At 39.1% G+C, this 14,397-nt stretch overlaps 1 protein-coding gene and 1 long non-coding RNA gene across 3 annotated transcripts in view; one reads left to right on the forward strand and one right to left on the reverse strand.

Moving 5' to 3' along the window:
• Positions 1-805: 805 nt before the first annotated feature.
• The window catches only part of gspt1l (G1 to S phase transition 1, like), a 28,471-nt gene continuing 14,879 nt past the window's right edge, over positions 806-14,397 (reverse strand). The window contains exons 4-14 of the mRNA XM_017715479.2: positions 13,048-13,081; positions 12,885-12,962; positions 12,173-12,353; positions 9,881-10,035; positions 8,863-9,003; positions 8,265-8,358; positions 8,063-8,143; positions 5,653-5,826; positions 4,491-4,580; positions 2,958-3,126; positions 806-1,514 (exon numbers count right to left, since the gene is read on the reverse strand). Coding sequence (XP_017570968.1) covers positions 1,462-1,514; positions 2,958-3,126; positions 4,491-4,580; positions 5,653-5,826; positions 8,063-8,143; positions 8,265-8,358; positions 8,863-9,003; positions 9,881-10,035; positions 12,173-12,353; positions 12,885-12,962; positions 13,048-13,081 — 1,250 coding nt within the window. The 3' untranslated portion in view covers positions 806-1,461. The remainder of the gene's footprint in view (positions 1,515-2,957; positions 3,127-4,490; positions 4,581-5,652; positions 5,827-8,062; positions 8,144-8,264; positions 8,359-8,862; positions 9,004-9,880; positions 10,036-12,172; positions 12,354-12,884; positions 12,963-13,047; positions 13,082-14,397) is intronic.
• On the forward strand, positions 1,463-5,721 carry LOC119265101. 2 transcript variants are annotated; one of them, XR_005131396.1, is made up of 3 exons: positions 1,463-1,568; positions 3,359-3,481; positions 5,530-5,721. It is a non-coding gene; the product is annotated as an uncharacterized LOC119265101 (long non-coding RNA). The 2 variants fall into 2 exon arrangements; XR_005131395.1 differs by having other exon boundaries at positions 1,475-1,568; positions 3,366-3,481.

Below are 14,397 nucleotides of genomic sequence, written 5' to 3' on the forward strand. Positions count from 1 at the left end.
TTCGTTGCATCATGAAGGGGTTCTTCAGATTGATGGAGAATGCTGTATATGGTTCTCTACAGCTCCAAAAAAGGGATCTTACATTATCATAACAATAGAAGAACCCTTTCCAAAAAGGTTCTGCATAGAACCATGAACATTGAAAGAACCCTTTCATCATCTGAGAGTTCGTAATATAGAACAATATACAATACATTCTTCATCAAACTGAAGAACTAGTTCATGATGGCTTATGGCGTTCATGATCCCATATAAACCATTTTCTTTACTAAAAAACTCATTTTAAGTATGCAACACAAAGTTCTACAGATCTCTGCATAATTAAATGGTTGAGATGTAAACAGGAGTTATTCAGAGCAGTCTGGTGTGACACACTCGGTTCTTAAGAGTCAGAATTGTTCAGAGTGGTGTTGACCGAAACCAGATGTCCACCTCTAAAAGCTCCCTCACAGAAAGTTTTATGATAGTTTTGAGGAATTTTGTCTTTCATGGTGGAGGGATACATGCAGAACATTGTGTGGCAAAATAGTCCCCAAAGAAAACGTTTTTCAAACAGATTTCAAACTGGAAAAAACAGATTTTCCAGTGTTTTCCATCAACATTCCATATAAACTCAGAAGACTCGTGTAGGTTCTCTGGTGGTTCTGTTTAGTAAATAAAATGTCTATATTAGTGTTGCAGTCATGGCGACCCCTGGTTCCCATCACCACCACTATAAAGACATCTGAACCATTTCACACCAAACCGCTCTGAATCACTCTGTTCACTGAATTCCTCAATTAAAGAAAGTCAGTCCATGCAACAGTTATCATATAATTTCTCCAATTTAATATTTTATTGTCATAGAACTTGCTTTAATAACATGTGAGCACGCTCGTGCACTTCGCAGGAACGCTATGGGAAGAGAAACCCAAAGTGTGTAGAAGCAAAGGGAGACGCACAATATCAACATTTTGGTTTCAACTGGTTAATCATTTCAAAACTTCTTTACTTTCTGTAACTTATTCTCTTTATTCGGTACACAAGCAAACTGGTCCACATCTTTATGGTATCTGCTGCCTCTGTATTTCTCTTAGAAAGAAGAAAAAAATGAAATAAAAAAAATAAAAAAAAAAAAAAAAAAAATCACTGCTGGGAAAAAAAAGCTGCATCTCTTGCAGACTGTATCTCAGAGGCTGGTGAGGTGAGGAAAAGGTCATAAAGGGGGCAACCCTAAACAACATGGCATCGCTGAGCTCTCAATATGAGAAAGCTGACATGTGTGGACTGATTGTTTTTATTTAATTTGCTTAAAAAGAGATTTTTAGAGAAGTTTTTTGTTTTTGTTTTTTTTTTGTGTGTTTTTTTTTCTGTTTTAAACGCTGGTCTTCGGGAGGCAGGGAGGTTGTGCGAATCGTGTTGCTATGGCAACACCCACCTCTTCGCCTCCTTCAGCTGTTCCACAACAACCATGCAGTGTGTTCAGTCCTTCTCTGGAACCAGCTTCAACACTTTCCCAATGGCGATGGTCTTCCCTGCAGGGAAAAACAACCACACTTCTCAGCACAACGATGCAAAGTACAGCGCTGGTAAAATACAACCGTTATATTATTATGCAAAAACATTTATCTTCAGTTTTATGGAAAGGTTCGAGCGCCCTCAGTCAAATTCCATGTTTTGTTGACTAAGTGAAAGTAACCAAATCATTTACAGAGACAGAGATTTTAATACAGTTACTGTTTATTTGCTGAATTTAACAATTTATGATAAAAAAAATAAAAATGTAAAAATGTGGCCTGTGCCAAAGTTACAGTACATTTTTGCAGAAATATTTAAGCATGTTCTCTGTAGGTGACGTAACCTACCTTCACTTAGAAAAATCAACAAAGCATAATTTGATCAGGGGTGTTTAGACTTTTGTAAAGCAGCTTTAATCGGAAATGTTTAATTAGGTCTCCTAAAAGAAGAGCTCTGACGGAGAAAGAAAGTCACCAGGGACGACGCAGTACTCGGACAGCTGATCGAGAGATTGGAAATGCTTTAGGGAACATAATAAGAATTACGTCAGAGGTTTCATGGGTGAATCTTTATTTTGGGAAAATCCTCCAATAAGTAGGGAAGAAGGATAAATACCTGCTCAAAATATCCTTGGTAGCCAGTAAAAAAGATCATAAGAAAATGGATGCTGCAGGACCACCTCCATCATAGATATAAATTGACTGTGCCATTTGTTCAATGTAAAGATTTGCGTTTTGTTACAAATGGAATATTGCGCAATTGAGTGGATGCCGCTGTTGTCGAAAACAAAACCTTGTATCTCTGGTTTTTGTCGTTTTCAGTTTTCGACATGATTAAAAATGCATGCTGCCCTTTACATTGTGTGCGATTTTCATGATGAATGGACCAAAAGAATGGCCCAAAATTACTTGGAAAAAAGTCTGCTTCCATTCACTTACATTAAAAGAAAAGCAAACTTTCCTTTTCCTGCAGTTCTCATTTTGGGGATGCTGGGTTTTTGTTACTACAGCAGCAATTTGTAAAAAGTGTATGAAATATGACTTAATATGATTACTGTGTAACCCTTATTGTCTGTAAAATGGTCCAAAACACTGGCTCATTAAAACACACCTGATTCAGCTTATTAGGTAATTAGCAAGACTTTCATGACATAAATTCAGAGCATTAGATGAGGTTAAATGCTGATCTCCGCAGCATTTTGGCCTGGAATATCCCCGGTTTGACACGCCTGGCCTAGACAATCTTTGTATACATTTGGGATAAGAGGGGAAATGGTGTGAATGTGTGTTTTAACTTAACATCTGTATATCTGATTTCCCAAAAAACTGTCTGAGCTAATCAGCATTTGGGTAACTCAGGTTTCCTTATTTTAAGACATGAGTGTCATGAGCCATTCTGGTGCTCCAGCTCCAGAGAGCAGGACATTATTTTTTAAGAATATTTTCGAAAACAGGACTGACCTTCGTCTCTCAGGGTGAAGCGACCCATCTGGGGAAAATCTTTAAAGGTTTCAAGGCAGATGGTCCCAGCGGTTCTGAGGCGGGCAATGCACACCTGGTCCTGTTTGACAAAGCGAGGCCGCGTCTTGCTCTTCTCGCCCGTTTTCTTGTCTACCAGACAGATTAAGGCCTGCAGGAGAGACACAGGACATCAATAACCACAGCACTACATAGCAACGTACACATGGGATGAGCCAGAACATTTGTTCATTCAAATAGCCAGGAAAGTTAGGAATTTTCATATGCAAATGAGCTTCTCAATCATTCTACATTCTCATGAGAACCATGAGCTGCCTCATGAGCTGAACCATGAACTCGTAGAGCTCAGTCTTGTGTTTTGTTCAGTTTCTAATCTAATTTAGTCCACAGAAGGACTACTGCAGCCACCTAAAGGCTACCGCAAGCCGGACGAGAAGCTCCACACCAGCAGATGATCTCTCTTTGGTGCTGGGCAGCAAAAAAGCACAGAGCACAGATACAGCACAGTAAGTGTTGCAGAAAAGCACCAATAACATCAAAATTGAGCTCATTTTACACTCCACTTGCTCAGATTTATTGTGATGAAAAATTTATTACATGATGCTAAAAGTATCAGGTCTCTGCACAAACAACGTTTTCTGAGATTCAAGTTATCAGATGAAATTCCATGTGACTATTTTAAAAACTATAGATTGCCTCTTTTCTCTGTAAAAACTTTTTGAAAAGTTTCTTTTAAAAATTCTTTAATAATCTGGATATCAAATTAAGTGACCCTTATTAGTCGAAAAACAAGGAAATTTCACCTCTGTGCAATCTAACCTATCCGTGCAGTGAAACACCACATACACACTAGGGGTTCAGTGAGCACACTCGCTCAGAGCGGTGGGCAGCCCTATACACAGTGCCCGGAAGCAGTTTGGGATTAGGCGCCTTGCTCAAGGGCACTTCAATCACGTACTGTTGGCTCAGGGGATCAAACTAGCAACCGATCCAGCCCACGACTGTCCCCATACAGGCAATGACAAAGATACTATCTATTGCCAAAAACATCACATATCAGATCAAATGTAAACATCTGTCCAATGCGAAACCGCTACGTCTCTGATGTGTGTGTCCGTTAAATGTTCCCACATACAGATCTGCAGAGAACAGATGTTCACAGCTGACCTGATATTAGATGTGTTTGGCTACTGAGCTGACGAGAGAACATCATTTGGGTGATTAGAGATACATGCAGGAAAAATATCAAATACTGGCCCACATTTCCCATTTTTTCTGTGCATCCCCAAAACTAACCCTAACCCTATCCCACAAAAAAAAAATTGTGTGAACAGTTTGTGTTTTTCTGTTGGTCTTGTCAAGTTTTTTACTTCTTATTCTCCAGGGTATATTTTGGGTCATAAATGTGCTACTTTTTCAGTTCTTCAGATAATTTCCTTTCAAACAAGTGCAAATTATTCTAAAATTCTGAACAAAGAGCAGAACCACAACTCAAAGAGCTGTTAGAAGCTTTACCGTGATTTGAACCTCCTCGATGCAGGTATGAATGTGCAGAACGGCATTGTAACCCGGACAGATGATGGATTTGTGTTCAATGATGACTATCTGTGAAAACAAGCAAATAAAAACAAATGAGGAACAGTAAATGTAATTTGTTACTGTACTTAAGTACTTTTTTTGTGTATTTGTACTAAATTTTTTCCATTTGTTTAGTTTTTACTTTCACTCCAGTACATTTCAAAGTCAAATATCTTACTTTTTACACCACTAGAATTGTTCCTTTGGGTTTATATGTGTGAATAAAAACATGTCAAAATGAAAGAATCGCAAAGCAAGAACACCAATCAGGGCACAGCGGTCACTTTGTTTTGAGCTTGTTTTGACCTGTTGGTCATACCGACCCAGTGCAGCACTCGGTTCAACGTCAGCGCAGCAGCGTAAAATTTTGGGAGAGTCTATTCAACATAAATGATGAACTAACCTAACTTTGTGTAAATAGAGCACAGTATAGAAATATGGACACATATGCAGTCGTGACTGATGCCGCTTTTTACTGAATTTATACAAACACTTTCATTTTATAGTAAATTAGTCTGGGCTGGTTTATGTTTATGAACAGAGACCTACAGATCAACATAGTAAAGGAGCTCATTTGTGATCCTGAGTTTAAAGCCAGTTTTTATGCAACTTAACCAAGTTGCTAATAAAACTTAAACTGAAATTTTGCTTGTTCGCAAAAAAGTTTCCACAGCCACTTGGTTCTACCCAAGTAGAAATCAGCATCAGACTAATAAATGACATTCTATTAAAAGACTGATTTACCAAGAGTGACACTGGAGTATTTTCACCTAAAATGAGTTCATGAAGCGAGTCTTGTTACAAAAATGTTAACAGGACATTAGAGTCATCTTTTAGTACTTTTACTTTTGATACTTAAGCACATTTGAAGGCAAATGCTTTTGTACTTTTACTCAAGTGGAGGTCTAAAGGGAGGAACTTCTACTTTTACTGGAGTAATATTTTACCTTGCGTCTCTCTACTTTAACTCAACTAGATGGTTTGTGTACTTCGTCCACCACCGCAAGTACCACAAGCTGAAAACCATGGATATCTGAACACCAGAAATGAATGACTGCCCAGTTCTCATCCTCCAGGACTTCACAGCAGTAACTCTTACCTGGGCGTCAAAGGTGCGTCCGGAGTGGCAGAGGCTTTCAGCGGTGCAGAGGATGAAGCCTGGCAGGATTTCTTCTTCCTCAATGCCTTTCAGGCGAATCTTCAGGTTCTCTCCAGGACCTGCATCGTCCGTCTCCACGTCATCGGAGAGCAGGCTCAGAACCTCCACAGTGTGCTACACAACAAAGGAAAAATAGAACAATTGTCTACAGCAGGAGGCCAAGATAACAGGCTTTTCCCCCCCGAAGCTCACTCATAACATTCACATAGTCTGGGTTAATATCCCAAAAGCAGTCAAATTTTATTTTATATGAGCATTTTCCAACCTCTCTATCTTATAATTTATTATGTTGTTTTTGTTACTGTGATCTATGCAAATAAATGGCGTTCTGACTGGCTGTTCCTGTATTGTGCCTCAGGCTGAAACACACTTTATAATAGACCACTGTAGTCGTGTTGTCATTTTGTAGTTGGCGCCATGCTCTCATGCCCATATTAGGAACTCTGGATCTGAGCTCCATTTCTCTATGGCTAGAATGAACAGGGTTTTTGAAAAATTGCCTCTATCGATCCCCATGTTAAATAAAAATGTTCAGAACCCGATTGTTCACAGGACAAAACCTTTCTTCTCTCAAATACCGCTGTATCCTCTGAATTACGAGTTGAAATATAAATATTGCTACACATGAGCTAAAGCTACTGCGCACTGAATTGACATCATTAGACTGGCAGCCTCCTTAAGCCGGTTTTGTCAGTGTACATTTCTGTGTTCAGACTGAGGACAGATGTCCAGAAGAAAACCAGCAGGTTTCCCTGCAGTTCTCTATTCTTCATCTGATTGCTCACTGAAACACAATGGATCTCTCCTTTTGGTGATTTGAAAAGATCTACAAACGAATCTGCACTCGGGTTAATACAGTACAGAATCAGTTTACTATCACTGCTCACCCCCCGATAAACTGATTTAGGCTCTCAGACTATCCTCATTATTATTTTAATGCTGGTAACACTTTCCCAGGACATTCGCTAGCTTTGTTTGACTTTTCCTGTTCCACCTTAAGTGGTGCAGCAGTTACGTTCTACCCAGAGGTTTTATTTACACATATACCTGTAATTATGTGCTACAGTAGAAGATTTCGATAAGGCAGCACAGCTCGTCAGAGCACCAGCTCAGCCCACCTTAGTTTTGTGTATATTAATGACTTCAAATTGATGGGCAGTAGCTTTAGCTCACATGTAGCATTATAGTACTTCGTATTATTATTATACATCCCTTACAACTCGTACAAAATGCAGCACCACGCATCCTAACAAAAACAAAAAGAGAGCTCACACCAGGCTGCTTGTATCATTCAGGATAGATTTCAAGGTTCTGCTACTAGTCTTCAAAGCTCAAAACAACTTAGCACCTGCTTACATCACAGAGTGTCTGTCTGTTTATGTACCGGCACATGATCTAAGATTTGCAGATAGTGACCTTATACAGATACCCTCTGTAAAATACAGAAAACGGAGAGGCCTCTTTCAGTTATTATGCATCTATACTGTGGAACCTTTTATTAGACAATCAAGCTCAGTGCTTACTTAAGAAGCACCTAAAAACCTCTCTTTAAACTAGCATTTAACTAGTAAATAGTAATAAAAACTGAACGTTCAGTGGTGTTTATCTTGTCGTTTAATCTTCATTTTCTTCTGATTGAAATTAAATACTAATGATCTTTTCTATAACTATGTTTTATCAACTGTCTGTAAAGCACTTTGAGCTGCCACCGGCATGAGTGAGTTACATAAATAAATTATTATTATTATTATTATTATTATTATTATTATTATTATTATTATTATTATTATTATAGAACTACAGTATTTAATGATCTTGTAATTCGGAGGATCCAGTGGTATTCGGGAGAAAAATGTTCACAGGGAACATTCTGAACATTGTCATTTAACGATGGGGGCAATAGAGCTGATTTTTTTCATTCTGGCCATAGAGAAACGGAGCTCGGACCCAGAGTTCCTAATATAGGATGAACGAGGACTACAGAATGACGCAACTACAGTGGTCTATTTCAACATAAATGGGCGGGCCTAAACTGTTAAAGCCTGAATAGGTGGATATATTCAAAACATATACACATCACAATTTTACTCAAACAATACATCAAACTCTTTCAAAACGAGCAAAGAAAATCATTTTTCCATCATTTATCCTATAATCCTTAAATAACAAGTATAACTTGAGGTAAGTGTATGATTTATGAACACAGCTTGGATGATGCTAATTAGTAGTATATAAACCTCTATTACTCCACACTGTAACATGCAGAGTAAATTACTGAACTAGAGAGCTGAACAATGCTATTCTGGGACTGGTGCTCATGTTGGGTGCGATTTATCGTGGATGTACGTACCCTGTTGGGCATCATTACGAGCTGCTGGGCTTTACTGATGGACCCTGACTCCAACTTCCCCAAAACCACAGTGCCCATGTCCTGAAGGAGAAAAACAACCCCATTTAAAACAACTTTCACAAGAATAATTTACCTTAAACACACATTACATCACAGCTGAAAATGCATCTCAGACAGATAAACCCATGATCTGTTGTCCAACCTTGTATTTGTCTACAATCGGTAACCTCACTGGGCCTTCGCTGGATCTGTTGAAATTTGGCAAACTGTCCAGATGTGGAATGAATGGTAACCCTCTGTAAACAGACACACAAAAATACATTCACATTATTAACAACGATTTTGTTGGATGTCTGTAGTTAGTCATAGGAAAGATTTGAAACTCTCCTATTCTGTATTTTCTGCAATTCACTATTTTGCAAACATTTAATGATAAATGAACGAAAGGAAATTTTGAAAATGGAACCAAATCTAAGTAATTAGTAGATCTTAAAAACACTATTGGTATCTGCTATTAATAATTAAGCAACTACAACAAATTAATTGATACCCATTATAAATTCAATAACCACTATGAATTGCTACAGCATCTACAATAAATTATTCAACAACTATGGATTATTCAGAATATACTTATGAATTATTCAGCATCTAATATAAATTACTGAATTGTTCAGTATCTACTGTATAAAATTATGTAAAATTATGCAGAGTGACAATAATTGAACCCTTAGACTTCCAGAAGTTAAATATATAAATATGTTGAGTTTAATTTGTCTTTTAAACAGTGCTCCACTTACGTGTACCAGGTGCAGTGCTCAGCTGGTTCCTTCAGGTTGGCCCCGGTCAGTCCTGAGCACGGCATGAAATGAATGTCTTTTCTGGGATTGAACCCGACCTTCTTCAAAAATGGCACCAGTTTCTCCTTACATTCCTCATATCTGGATAAGCAGTGCAAAGTTTCCTGATCAGCTACTTAATTATAAAAGTAACATCCAGAAGAGCAAACCTCTGACCTCACATGCTGATTATGGATGATGACAGAAAACCTTCAATATGCCATCATGGATTTGTTATCAGTACACAAATAATCAACAGGAAGAGTTAGGGGCAGTCGTGGGCTGGAGGTTAGGGAACTGGCCCTGTGACCAGAAGGTTGCCGTTTCGATCCCCAGTGCCGACAGTCCATGACTGAGGTGTCCTTGAGCAAGAACCTAACCCCCAGTTGCTCCCTGGGCACTATGGATAGGGCTGCCCACCGCTCCGGGCAAGTGTGCTCACTGTCCCCTAGTGTATGCATATCACTCACTTAGCGGTGGAATATATTTTTATTTTAGATTTTTAAAATAGAAAATCTTAAATTAAATACTTTGGCAAATAAATGACTGCACATTTTATTAAATATTATAAAATGCTCCAAAAGGATAAACTCATCTGCTCTCACTGTAACAAACTCAAATGTAAAACATCTGTGTGTTTGTGTTTTGTTATTGTTTGTGTGTCTGTTCAATTCAATTTAAACATTTTCTCTCTGAGGGAAAAGGTTTTTTTTTTCCTAACTTCGCTGCACATTCTCTCTTTGTTGCTTTTTATTGTTTGCATTTTCCTTCTTTACTGTACCTTTTTGTGCAAATAAATTTTTAAAAAATGCTGAATTGATCTATTTGAGTCAGCTCATCTATACGCATGTTAACACCACAACAAAATCTTACAACCCAAAAGCAGACAGAAAGCCATGCAGGAGGCACATAAACAAACCCACACCCAACACACAGGCTGTGATCAGTGGCCCCTTATTATGGATAACCTTGGGCTCACCTCTCCAAACTCCAGTTCACAGTGGGGTCATCCATTTTGTTCACTAGAACAATCAGGTGTTTGACCCCTGCGGTTTTAGCCAGCATGGCGTGCTCTCGCGTCTGGCCTCCTTTCTCAAATCCCGTCTCAAACTCGCCTTTCCGCGCCGAAATCACCTGCACAGCAGCAGAAAAGCAGAGTCAGTGTTCAGTGTACTGTATCAAACTCTGTCCATGTGTAACCGAATGCTGTAATCCTCACTGAACTGGCATGTGCAAATGTTTAATCAGGCAGATACATGACATTTGCATTCAAACAGCTCCCTCTACTGACTGCTACAGAGCTGAAACACTAGTGACCAGAGCTCAGAGGGGGAAATGAACACAAAAGATACTGATAAGTCTGAATGGAGAGATTTATTAACTATGAATTTCTCAGTACTCACTACGAATTATTGTGTCTACAATTAATTATTTAGCATCTACCATGAAGCCTTCAGGGTCTATCATGAATTACTCAGTGTCTAATATCAATTCTTCAATAACAACTATGAAGCCCTCGGTATCCATCACAAAGTCCTCGGTATCTACTTTATTCAGTAAGGCTATGAATTATTCAGTACCTACTATAAATTACTCAGTATCTACCATTAATTATTCATTATCTACCATTAATTTTTTAGTAACTATGAATTATTCTGGATCTTTTATAAATTGCTCAGTATCTACCACAAATACCTTAGCAACCACCATGACTTTACCACTATCCATTACCTACTATGAATTGCTCAGGATCTACAATGAATTATTCAGAATATCCACATTCTGTGATCACTCATAGCTGTTACAGACACACTAATCATTCACCAGAAGGAGAATAACGTAAAGCGTGGAGAACAAAAACAGACTAAGTCTGAACAGAAAAAAGTATCAAATAAATATCCAATTTACACAAAGCCCTCTGTAAACACATCCCAAAAATGTTCTTTCAAAGCACAAGTCTTTATTACAGTTGCACAGGCTTGTTGAGGTGGTTTAGGAGACGGTGTGATGTGACATGTTTTTGACAACTGATGTGATCAGCTACACAGTGAAGTTTTTTGCATTTTATAGCTTAAAGTAAAACGCGAAACATGCTTCACGAAAGGACACAAATGCAGACGCTTCGACCTACGCAGAAGGGGTTTCACGTGTAGCAATCTGAGCGCTAAAGCAGGGGGCGCTATGATGACAGCCAAGCCTGACCAAGCAGTCTTTTATCACCCCCTACAGCAACGTCGTAATGCATGCCGAGTTTGTTCGTGTCCTTCTTTGAAGTACGTTTTGGGCCATAGTCGGATCCTTAGTTTTTTAGTTTAAAACTAAAAATACAATTCTGTATTATAAAATTCCTTTAATCTACAAAGTGAAAGTGAGTGTGGTTTAAACCAAAAATGGTAATGGAGTTACTGGAAGTGGATGTATTTAACACAGAACATAGTAATTAGATAGTAAAAACAGCCAATCAGCAGCCTAGATTTTGGATCAAGCGCACTTGGGCTACATTTGCACAGCAGATAAAAGTGACCCAAATCTGTTTTATGTTCACAATGTATTTTAAATGTGATCTGTATGTGACATCAGTCTGAACAGATCAGCTCCTAAACTGACCCCCATGCGCAAAAGAACAGAGTTTCATCAGGAGGCTCGTCCAGAGGTAAACAGTCGTGACGGCCAGTGAACACCAGCCACTCTCGGAGCTTTCAGTTTCTTCTACGCCAGCGATTATGAAGTTCCAGTGGTTGACAGCTGGACTCGTCACCCACAATGTGTTCAAGTTCACCGTAAAAAGGGCATATTATTCGGCCATGGTCCCTTCTTTCATTCGTGTCCTCAGATTCTTTAAACTGCTCTCTGGCGCTGCAGCCTCGTCTCCTCCGGCCACGTTCGGCTGTTTCATTAAAAAACCTCTTCAAACACGGAAACGGCTGCGATGAGTCTCTTCTCATTTTTTTGGTACATAAACATCAGCCTAAATATTTGAGCCTCAGCAGCGCGAAATTATGACGAATGTTGAGTTGGACTGACATAAAAGTCGCATGAATTCCGATCTGGCTGTTCAGACTGAGTCGCATTGCTGCAGATCAGATACAGATCGGATTTCAGTTCCACATATGAAAGCATCGCAAATTGGAATTGAAAATGTCAGATTCAGTGTGTTTATCTGTTCATACTGACACACATCTGTGTCACATATGAAGGAAAAGATTGGATTTGGCATTGTTCACATGTTCTAGTACCCCAGTTATAAAGTAATAGTTGCATCTTTGCTCACCAGCACAGCCAAGTCGGCTTGCGACGCCCCGCCGATCATGTTGGGGACGAAGCTTTTGTGGCCTGGAGCGTCCAAGATGGTGAAATGTTTCTTCTCCGTCTCGAAGTACGCGCGGCCCACCTCCACCGTTTTACCCTTATCTCTCTCCTCCTGGTTCGTATCAAGGGCCCATGAAAGGTACCTGAGAAAAACAAAGGGAGCAAAGCATCAAACCTGCATCAAAGCACTCATATTGCCCCCTACACTTCCTGTAGAGTATTACAGTCTGTCAGAGTGACTGTGTGGCTCATATGAACATTATAGAGCACTTATTAAATGAAACAGTAGAAGCCATAATTGCCCCCTATACTTTCTATAGTGCATTACAGTCTGTCAGAATGACTGTGTGGATCATATGCACATCTTATTTTAGAGCTCTTAAACAAGTCAAATAATTAATTGCAACTAATTGCGGGAGAACACAGGGTGAAAATAACTGGAAACTACATATACATTATATTTTTATATATATATACACACACACACACACACACACACACACACACACACACACACAACTTATATATATATATAAAATGTTTTACCACGAACAGTCAGTTGCTTATCTGTGCAGACAGACAGACAGATACAAGACAACATACTTAATGAAGTGCCCAGTCAGAGAGTGTGTGTGTTATATTTATTTACACAGACACATTTTATAAAAAATTACCAAGTTTCTCTGTTCTTCTCCTTGGCCTCCCTCTCATACTTCTCCAGAGTCCGTTTGTCCACCATGCCAGTCAGATACCTGCGAGAGAGGAGCAAAACCAGGGCCATGAGAAAAGCCCACACAGCAGCCCACAAATATACAACACCAGCAACGGACTACTCACATGATCTGTCCTCCAATGGTCGACTTGCCAGCATCTGGAAGGACAGGAGATAAGGAGGTGAGCGAGGAGAGATAAGGAGACTGAACTGAGTTTAAACTGTTTTGACCAGGACAGACAGAGATATGAACATATTAAGAGACGTTATGAGGTCAGAACTACAATAAATCCACAAGCTACATTGTGCCACTGGAACCAGGAAAAAGAAGCTTAATGAAGACTGAGTTTATGAGCTTCCTCAAACACAGGGGGTGGGGGTTGGGAGATACCCATCTTATGCTGACTTGGTGATTCTACTACTGCTACTAGTGATACTACTAATAATTATTATAATGATGATAATAATAATTATTTGGATAACATGCACTGAAACAATTTACAGCTTTTAGCCTTTACTTAATGCCTTCAAAAAAGACATGTAAATGAGCTCTACTCTGACTGGCTGCTCCAAGCTAAGTCCAAGCTAAAGACTTCCTTATAGTTTCAACAAGAATGTGTGGGGCTAACCTGTAGGCTGAATAAGTCAATTAAATATATATTTAATTCAGAAAGATTCAATAGTCCAGTTTATGACCTCACAAATACATGAAATCCGAAACAAAATTCTAGCAGCTTATATCCGGACGGGGGGAGCGAAAGGGATGTTTTGAACCATTTTGAATGTTTTGTTTACACACTAGTTTCAAAATATTTAAAGAAACAAAAATAGAAGAAACTAGGTTTTCCATTAAAGGGGCCCTTTAATAACAACTGAGACTTATAATCGCCTCTATATCCTGCTGCTTTCCAGTTTAATGATAAGTTTGTATGGACTATAATTCAACAGTAAGTGTCCTCACAAAACCACAATAAACAATAACACAGCCTGCAGGTAAACAAACCCTGCAAATTTCACAAAATCAGCATCACTTACAAAATATTTGTCAAGGCTGTTTTAATGCATTTTGTTAGGCAAATGTTTTCCAATATGGTATCACTGCCTCTTGATCCCTGACCCGCATTAATCTCAAAAGACACAATTCATATCAATCATCACTCTCCTGCCCTTATTATGGGATATCTTTACCGCAAACATCACCATAAGCCTCGTCCTGCTAGAACATAGAGGTTATGATTAACAAAACAAGAACTCATCATCTGTTTCATCTCAAAACCTACAAGGAAAGGGATCATAAGATTAAGTGACCCTTATTAGTCCCACAACGGGGAAATTCCACCTCCGCATTTAACCCATCTGTGAAGTGAAACACCACATACACACTAGTAAGCACACACACACACACACACACACACACTAGGGGGCAGTGAGCACACTTGCCCAGAGCGGTGGGCAGCCCAATCCGCAGCGCCCGG

The sequence above is a fragment of the Pygocentrus nattereri genome, chromosome 14 (assembly GCF_015220715.1).
Source record: "Pygocentrus nattereri isolate fPygNat1 chromosome 14, fPygNat1.pri, whole genome shotgun sequence".
NCBI lineage: Eukaryota > Metazoa > Chordata > Actinopteri > Characiformes > Serrasalmidae > Pygocentrus > Pygocentrus nattereri.